We start from the raw sequence: 10,000 nt of genomic DNA, 5'->3' as shown, positions 1-10,000 counted from the left end.
CAATACTTGCCCAGCATTATGGACCAGTCAGAAGGTCACAGAACAAGGTAAAAAAAAAAATCCTCAAAAAGCGCGAGTCGAACAAAGAGATGTCTGGGGCGTTGCATAATAATTATACACGTATGAGACCGACCTCCTTTCTTCTCACAATGTCATCTTTAATGCGATTTTCTTGTGAGTAGTAGATACAGTTGGCAGGGCCACACGAAGCTTGGCTTTGTCCATGAAAAAAAATTGCGTCCGATCAATCATAATTGTGGTGCAGACTCTGACTCTGACAACGCGCAGAATATTCTACCTACATCTGGTTTATTCAAATTGAGTCGAAACCCCCGTAATTGGTAGGGAACAAATTTTTACTGAAAGTTCTTCGGTGACACTAAAAATCTGTTACAAGTGCCTTTGACCTTTGGTGTAGCGGTTAGGCAATTGGCAGGGTCGAAGCGGCCCGCCTCCTGAATGATCTAAATTGTGTTGATGCGGGAGTAAAACTTCTACACACACTCTCTTTCTCTCCATCTCTCTCCCTTTCTCTTTCTTTCTTTCTCTTTCTCTCTGTCACACACACACACACACACACACACACACACACACACACACACACACACACACACACACACACACACACACACACACACACACACACACACACACACACACAAGTACACTATCTATTTCTCTCTTTTTTCTTTCTATGATTCTCTCCCTCTCCCTCTTTCTCATACATAATGCCTTTCTCTCTCTATTCCATTCTCAATTGTATGTTTAAGTACAGTTCTACAGACTGAATTTAATATGTGTTCAATTATCCATACTACACTTTGGGAACCTATAACTCGAACACACAACAAGTCTCCAGTAAGATTCTTTGTTCACAAAATAAGTATGTTCTTTCTTCTCCATAATATTATCGATCTGATGGCTACAATTTTGTTTTGCCTCACTCTCCCAACTACGTGTATAGTTCGAGACGACCGCAGTAACGCGGCATCAATGGCTAAAGATCTTTGTAAAGAGAAAACAGTTTGAAAGTGCAAATTTGCTCTCAGGCCTCATGGAACATTTTACTCGCCGGTCCGGAGTTTATGGTCGTCTCAAGCACACAGGTTAGGTTTTTCACTTTGCCCTTAAAAAAAACTTTTAAAAAACTACCAAAGAAAAAACCACCCTAAAAAACAACAACCCAACAACAACGTAAAAACAGATGTGAGATCGATTTCCAAATGAAAAAGGCTACAGTATTATTTTCGAGTAGGGTCTATCTCGCTCTTTCTTTAGAGAAAATGTTCCGTTGAGTTAGTGTCGGTAGACGCCTGTAGGAAGCATCCAGCCTCCCGGTGACAAAAAGTGCCTATGGAGATTTATACAAGATCTAAAACAAGTAAAACGAGGAAAAAAAATAAACGTCTCATGTTATCAGGTTGCATCAGAGAAGGGTATTTAATTTCACCAAAAGAACAAATCAAAACAAAATAGTAGTATTTACTCGACAGGAAACGCCTCGTGGTGTCACATTTTCAGACCCCCGGATTTTCAATACAAGTTTCCCTTTGGCGTGTGTCGAGAGACACAATTTTTAGCCCCATAATTATCTTTTTAAGCAATCAAAAGATGACACGTAATTGCTCGCTCGTGCAGACAGCCCTTGACGAATGCCGCAATGTTGACTGCTTCTCTTTTTGAAAGCTAAACCGTGACATAGCGGGGTTCATGTTTTGTATCTGGGGTGTATTTCGCCCACTCGATGAAATTTGACATGCCCGCGTTTCGACGTATGCCATAAAAAGATTAGCTGGTTGGCTAAGTGCTTAACATGCTAGGTCTGATAATCATCGTGTTTAGAGAGACGGTCACGCGAAATCATTCTTTTTTTCTGCTCCAAGAGTAAGTTTTTGTACAGAGTAACAAAAGGCTCAAAACTTAGGAAAAAATAACCCAACCCGCCCACAACAAAAGCACTTTTGAGTTTGGGTTAGAGGTACTTGGCTAATAAAACATGTTTTACAGTTTCTTTTTGCTTGTGTGACGTAAAGGATTATTTCTCTTGGGTGATTTCTTTCTTTTTCTTTTTTTTTTCTTGGCTTCGTACACCGTCCAGTGCGAGATTTATCTGGTATATTTTGTAACTACTCAGCATAGTGTTTCGTCTTCGGGATACAAGCAGGATGTGACCTCTACTCTTTCTCATCTCTCTCTCTCTCTCTCTCTCTCTCTCTCTCTCTCTCTCTCTCTCTCTCTCTTTCTCTTCTCTTTTCTTATCTCTTTTCTCTCTCTTCTCTTCTCTTCTCTCTTCTCTCTCTCTCTCTCTCTCTCTCTCTCTCTCTCCCTCTCTCTCTCTCTCTCTCTCTCTCTCTCTCTCTCTCTCTCTCTCTTCTCTTCTCTTGTCATGTATGTATGCATGTATGTATGTATATATATATATATATATGGATGGATGGATGGATGGATGGATGGATGGATGGATGGATGGACAGACGGACGGACGTAAGGACGTATGGACGTATGGACGTATGGACGTATGGATGTATGGATGTATGGATGTATGGATGTGTGTATGTATGTATGTGTGCGTGTGTGCGTGTGTGTATGTATCTGTGTGTGTGTGTGGGTGTGGGTGTGTGCGTGCGTGCGTGCGTACGCATGAGTCAACATCGGTGTATGTGTTACGGCGTGTGTTTGCGAATATTGCACATATATGTCAATTCCAGTCGCACTGAAGTGCTGAAAGCAATCTATATCAGCATATCGATATCGCTACATGAGTTCATTCAGCACGAAGCTTTTTCTCTCAGCTCGATAAGTACCCATGTTCTCACATTGTATGAGAAAGAACATGGGTACAGTTTATTGCCTTGAACGAGAAGCCATAAAACAGTGCTGTATTGTAAATGTATACAAAGTATGATTTACATTAGCTTCGCCAGACTTCTGAATCCATTTCGAAAAAGCAAAAAAAATATATAAAAATCTGTTGTTTGACTGGTTTTGTTTTCCTAATCCGCAAATTGGCTCTTTGAAAAGGGCATCGTGCTTTGAAAAAGGCTTTATATCAATTACTGATTTTAATTAGTTGTTCGACGTTTGTTTAGAGGCATGAAATCATGCTTCTTTCCACAATGTTTTATTCTTACCGATACTTATTTCGCATTCGTTCTCAGTTTAACATTGTATCATTTTAAATAGTGATGCTGATCGAGAACTGAAATCTTTAAGCTGTTAGCAAGAAATGAGACTCTCTATGTGGCTAGACTCAATCTAGGAAGCTTATTACACAGTATGTATACACGTTCTGAGTGATAACATGAAAACAAACAATTTGTTAACAGAGATCGTTGATACTAGTCTGCTATAATAAGATAATCATTGACGTTGAAGCACACATTTCTATTTTTACTCTGGATCTTGACTTTTCTCATCCATCGTCACCTTGCTTTATGCATTGTCTTTTCATTTACAATGTTTACTTATTTTTTTCCAACTTTTTGTTTCACGAGAATTAACGTATCTTTGTCTCTTTTTCCTATCTCTGGTTACAGCTCTCTTATGTCTGTCTGTTGCCGCTGCCTGTATGTTTGTTAATTGGTCTGCGTATCTGCCTATTCCTATCAGCGTCTGGGTAGTGATAAAACTCCGAGTTCGTTGCAGAAAAAACACATAGGGTTCGATATTCCCATGGGGAAAAATCTATTTTATCGACTTCATCCTTTGTCTGCTACGGTACACTATGCACCCAGCTCAGGATTACCCGGGCAGGAAGAGTCGAAACAGCCAGCCTCTTAAACGATCTTAGTTTTGTTGATGGAAGCTATAACAGTAGCAATCAATCTATCAGTCAATAAATGTCTGTTACGGTCTGTTTCTGTTGCTTTTTCCTCCCCCCCCCCCCCCCTCTCTCTCTCTCTCTCTCTCTCTTTCTCTTTCTCTCTCTCTTTTTCTTTTTCTCTTTTCCTCTCTCTCCTTCTCTCTCTCTCTCTCTCTCTCTCTCTCTCTCTCTCTCTCTCTCTCTCTCTCTCTCTCTCTCTCTCTCTCTCTCTCTCTTTCTCCGTGTCTTTAACTCCCTCCCTCCATTTCCTTTCTCGCTCGCACATACTCTCTTTCTCTGACCTCACTTGTGGCATTTCATTTCCACGATTAAAGCCTCCGAAACTTGCTGCTTCATTAAAGAGGATTATTCACAAAAATCTGTTTCTGTGTTCCTTAATAATCTTCCAGAGAGATTTAAAAATCAATTTGTTGTATTCTCGCCAACAGGAAGAGCCCCTGGAACGCAGTGTGATCGGTTGTGAATCAGCGCCGGAAACAACAGATCCCGTCTTCTCTGAGAATGCTGCAAATCCCACCTCGGACTTTGATGACCAGAGCAACGGACAGACGGGGGGAGTCAAAGCTGACCACTACGGCTTCACCGCAATGCAGGGAGTCAGCCACGTCCCTGGAACGGATACAGCTGATAACTTTATCGATTCTGAGACAAACAGAAAGGTTGGAATTATATCTGGGTATAGTCTGGATGACAATATTGTTGACGAATGCCAAAATGGAGCTCACCCAGAAGAGGACGTCTTTGAGGACGACACCTTGAAGCAAGCCTTGCCTCAAGGAGATTCTGGAGTTCAAAATGAAATGGCTTTGACTCAGAACCAGCAGGGAAATTGCGTGCAAGCTCGTCAAGGTGGACCATGTAGATCGTCCCAGGTGTCAAAAGACGCCCCAGCCCATGTCTCCAGTGGCGTGGATTATCCAATCAGAGGCACCATGTCTCCATTGACCAACAAAGTGGCGGTGAAGAGGTCCATCGGCCCTGTAGATGAAGTGTCTTTCGTGTTCGGAAGACCTGCTTCTCCTATGATGAGTGGCGAGCAGGTGATGCGATGCAGCAGCCCTCAAATGAAAAACCTCGGTCTCGCTCGATGCATGTCGCCGTCGACAGGCCGATACGTCTCCGGATATTCGTCCCGGCCCATGTCTCCCAGTAGTGACGTCCTGCCCGTGAGACGTGCCTTGTCCTCCGGAGGGCAGCCAGACCGTCGAGTGATGTCCCCTCCGCCAGTTCTTGGAGTAGGCACTGCTGCCGAAGCGCGGATACACCAGCATGGGGGCATCTGCTGCGAGCATTGCAACAGTTGTCTTGTGGAGCTTAAACGACAGGCCTTGAGACTTATGTTTCCGGAGAACGGCTCGGGACTTGCGCAGGTAGGGGCATTCTTGTTCACATGTTAAATAGCTTATGTATGTTTCAGTAAAATGTGTTTGTTCGTATAATATAGGAGTGTATTTGTGTGTAGTGTATTCAGTTACGTGAAGTCGACTTGCTGTAACGACTAACTGTACAAAGCAACCGCCTAAACTAACCACAACTTTCCACTTGTCCTCTTGCGTTTTCCCCCGTCATTATAATGAGACTGCACAAGGCATCCACCTGTCTAAGACAACTAGTTTTCTCATCAGAAATGGATCCCTGTCTTGGAAAATTCGACTGTATTAAAATTTGTCTGTCTGCATTACTGTGTACATGTCTCTTGATGGCTTTTCTATTTGTGTCAACGTGTGGTGTTAAGATAACCTTGGTAGATCCTGGTTGATTTCCTTCTTTATTTTTGTATCTGTCAAACTGTCCTGTTTTCTGCTTTTTAAATTGCACTAAATAACCGTTATTTGATCATTGTGTTTTTGTTTAGTCAAACAAAGTAAAAAGCTATTTATATCAAATTAGTGTATAAACGTACATGCAAACACACACACACACACACACACACACACACACACACACACACACACACACACACTCAGATACACACTAATCTGCACAAACACATACACATGCACGCACACACATAGATACACAAACGCACAAACAGACACACAAGTTCCTCTTGGACAGTGTCATTATAATATCGAAAAACACACACACACACAAAGAGAGAAGTGTGAAGTGATTGTTTGAATAGGTAATTGTCTCGGACAGGTGGTCTTTAGAGCAGGTTCAACTGTATATTATATATATATATATATATATATATATATATATATATATATATAGTATATAAATGTATATATATATATTATATTATACATATGTACATTAAAGAATTATTAATCATATAATTCTTTAATGTACATATGTATAATATAATATATATATATACATTTATATATATATATAGTATATAAATGTATATATATATATATATATATTATATTATACATATGTACATTAAAGAATTATATGATTATATACAGTCAGACCTGTTCTATACATGTACCTTTCCAAGACAAATACCTGCTCAAGCGGCCACTTACCTTTCCCCCCTTGCGTTTCTTTTATTATTACATGTACATGTATAATGATACTGACCAAGACGCCCAGACACTATTATTCTCCTAAACAGTTGGTGGTTGTCTTGGACAATTTCGACTGTATTTCACTCATATATTTATGAGTCGAAACATTTGTCTTCCTCCCCCCCCCCCTCCACTTTTACGATGTATGTTCCGGCCTAAGGGAAATTAGCTGTGCCGTTTTATCAATACTCACGGAAGAATCGCGTAATGACTCACATAGAAGCTCCGTGCTAACTGAACATGACGAGAGACGGCCAATCGAGTGGAGAGAGACCAACTGTCTGAGACGAGCGTATACCTCGCCACCGTGTTTGTTTTATTTATTAGCTTTGACGCCTAATCACTTGAAACTGTCAATAAATCGTATGTGCAGTCACATGTGAGACAGATGTCGACGCTGGAAAAATAAAGAGGTTATAAGAATTTTCCGTTGTCTGATCTCTTAATCGCCAGAATGCCCCGTCTCTCTTGATCTTTCGCTGCGGTGAGAAGGGACAACTTCTTATGTGTAACGTGTTTTTGGCGTTTGTTTTCTTTATCACTGCTCGGGGAATTTGATTTTTTTATCTTTAATTCTTTTTTTGTAAATGCGTTCTCTTTGTCGTTTTTGGAGCAAACAGCTCTTAAATCTTTCTTGCCTTCATTCATTATTTTCCTGTAGAGGCTGAAAAAGTAAGACAACCAGAACAGAGGTAAAGACTGTCTATAGTTAAAACAGAGCCGTATAAACCAGATATATAGAAATAATAATAAAGAAGAGTTCCAGTTTCATTGGCTTTTTAGATTCTATCATAGTTTTTTGTGCATTATTTTCTGTGAATGCTGGAAATAAAACAAACAAAAGAAAACAGGCATCAGACTGTCTGGAGTTACAACGGAAAGGTATGCTCAAAAACCGCAGAAGAATGAAAAGAAGATAATTTTTTTATGTAAAGGCAAAAAAGAAAGAGTGCAAAAAGAGCAAAGCTTACGTTTCATTGCCTTTATATTTATATGTTTTCATAGTTTTGCATTAGCCGGCGCTGTAGAACAAATCTGCTGGGACCAGTGTGCCCTGAACAAAAATCCCCACCAACTTTTGTAGCGGAACACACAGTGAAGCCGAAAGAAGCTCCATATTAGTGTCAGGACTTGCACATAAAAATATCACCAGGACCAGGGCATGTGTCGGTTTCTCGCTAACGGACCGTAAAGAGAGAACCCCAATGGAGTGAAGAGACCAATTGTCCGAGACAAGCCTATCACTCATTCAGCCCTAAGCCCTGAGACAGGTGTTTCACGGCTATTCTTCTTTCTCACCTGCTGCACTCTACCTGAGAAGAGGACGCTCTCTTCGTTTCCCGCCCCGCTGAGAATGGTTTTCCCTTTGCCATAGATATAGCCGAAGAATCTCTCTTCGAGATCGCTCCCAGGGTGAGGAAAGAAATGGGGGACTGCGGGGTGGCTTGATTTACTTGAAAGTGACTACGATACGTTAGGGAGGAATATTTCATTTCCCCCGTCAGTCCACTCGATGTATCTAGATAACCGTTTCTTTCCACATTTGAGGCATCACAAATCCTTTCACATCTCATCTCTTTGTTCTTTATTCACGTCTATACCATGGACTGATTTAAATTCTTCAACATGGTAAGGAATCTAAATGTCGCAATTTTTTCTTCTTTGGGCGCATGTTATCTGATAAGAGCAAGCGGACAACACCTTTCGGTTTTTGCTAATAAAAAACGTGAAAAGAGTTGTAGTTAAGGGAGGTTCAGGTCAATGATTAATTCATTTCGTCATGAATCCGAAAAGGACAATCGTATCACTGATAGAGAAATAGAGGGAGCACAAAAGCAAATTGGACTACGCCGAAAATAGCTTTCTTTGTGGCGATAAGAAGCGTCCATTAATCTGGAATCTCTTGTATTTGTGCACGTTCATACTTCCCGTCAGCTCAAGGGAAAGGCATTCTTGAATGTTGTAATGCAGTTCTAAAACAATCCACCAAATATATTTATCTCTGTGACCGGCAGGGATGGTTTTCTCCCTTGATGATGTTTAAAGATACCAACTAGTCACTTGAAAAAGAGCTTTCAAGAAAAGCTGAAGAGACTAATTAAATGAGAGCCAACTTTTTATGCATCTCCAAATAAAGACGCATGCATTGCTGATTTGTAAACCTCCGCCCTTAAAACAGAAACGTCTTGGGTTTTTAGGCATAGGAAAACAGCCCTATGACCTTGCTAATTACGCAAGTATGTTCACGTCGTTCATATTGGAGCTCCTTTCCGATCTTTTATTTGGTTTAGGAGATTCCTGATATAGATCCTTCTGCAAACCCAGTGTCACCAACAGTGGTATGCTTACGCACACCTACGCTTTGGAAGAGGGCAGAGGTCCAGCTTACCCCTAGATTTTGAAAATAGAATAAGATCTCAATCAAAGTTACAAGCATGCTGGCGCATTTAACGTACGGCAATTCTTTCAAATATCATTTCATTATGTACAATGCACACTAAAACACCAAGATAGATTTCTTAAAGGTCACTGCTCATCCGGTCTTGCTACTTTCCTTCTTCTGTTTGTGGGTTTCTTCCCTCCTTGAATCTTCGCCCTGTGTCAATCCTTATCCTGGTCCTCAGAAATGGAAAGTTTAAAATAGATACAGCAGTGGGCAGCCCATTGATTTTTGTATAATCATTGCTTATTGTTGTAGTCTTCTTGACGTAGCCAGCTTCTGTTGTTTCCGAGAAACTCATGTGTACACCCAGCTAACACGAGCTGTGAACCAACCTTTCCTTCCTTTTATCTCAGTTTTCTTTTTCTAACCAAAGCAATTTGTCGTACCGAGCCATCCCGCGAAGATAGGGGATTTGTTTTTGCGAACAAAAGACACTGTCCTCGAAAGAAGAGCCGTCCTTAGATCAAGTGTCTGTGTAAATATAAACTTGAAGGGCAGTTTCAAAATGCGCGCTGTGGGAATTCTCAATACGTGAGGTTATCCCAGTGCTGTGGCTCATACTGCTGTTCACAGCTGCCAAAAGGAATACAAGGTGTATTCTACCTTGTGCCAAACCTAACCAGCCCTTTACTCTCAGCCTTGCTAAGTGTTAGTTCTTCATAACAGGATGAACAGTTCTTTCTTCGGTGACCAGATTTACATGTACGTTGGGAAGGGATAAAACTAAACGGTTGAAATTTACCCATTAAATAGATAGAATTCTTAGTTGGTGAATGGATTCTACTTATCGAAGATGTTAAGATTGCGCATAGTATAGAAGCGAAAGTGATTTCAGAATTCGTATCTGCTCCATTGCGCCTTGGTCGTGTACATGAACCCTGTGACGTGTGCTTGATTCTGGTTCGATTCCTCATCAAAGTACATAATTCTGTATCTTTTAACGTGTGTCTTTTGGAGAGATTAAGGAAGTTTTCAAGGTTCTTCTGCTATTCTCTGTCCTGTCAGAGATGGACGTTACAGAGATTCTGATGCTCGTTTATAATATAGCGGATTTTTTTTTTAATGTGTTGAAAACGGTTTCCAAAATAATGCAATACGACAACTAAAGGCCTACCTACAAAATGCCTGTGACCCAGGACATTCACCCACCAACCCACCCATTCACCTGCCCACAGAAACACACACACACATACGCACACACACACACACATACAC

General features: G+C 40.8%; 1 protein-coding gene and 1 long non-coding RNA gene across 2 annotated transcripts in view; one reads left to right on the top strand and one right to left on the bottom strand.

Annotated features, from left to right (window-relative positions):
• The window catches only part of LOC101851541, a gene marked incomplete in the record, with an annotated part of 136,551 nt that overhangs the window by 42,286 nt on the left and 84,265 nt on the right, over positions 1-10,000 (top strand). Inside the window, 1 exon segment of the mRNA XM_035968207.1 lies at positions 4,252-5,193. Coding sequence (XP_035824100.1) covers positions 4,252-5,193 — 942 coding nt within the window.
• Positions 1-10,000, bottom strand: part of LOC118477235 — a 12,634-nt gene that overhangs the window by 359 nt on the left and 2,275 nt on the right. The gene's annotated exons all lie outside the window — the stretch shown is intronic.

This window comes from Aplysia californica, unplaced genomic scaffold (genome assembly GCF_000002075.1).
Source record: "Aplysia californica isolate F4 #8 unplaced genomic scaffold, AplCal3.0 scaffold00003, whole genome shotgun sequence".
Lineage (NCBI taxonomy): Eukaryota > Metazoa > Mollusca > Gastropoda > Aplysiida > Aplysiidae > Aplysia > Aplysia californica.
Note: the sequence above shows the minus strand (reverse complement) of the source record. Positions and strands in the feature narration are given on the sequence as shown.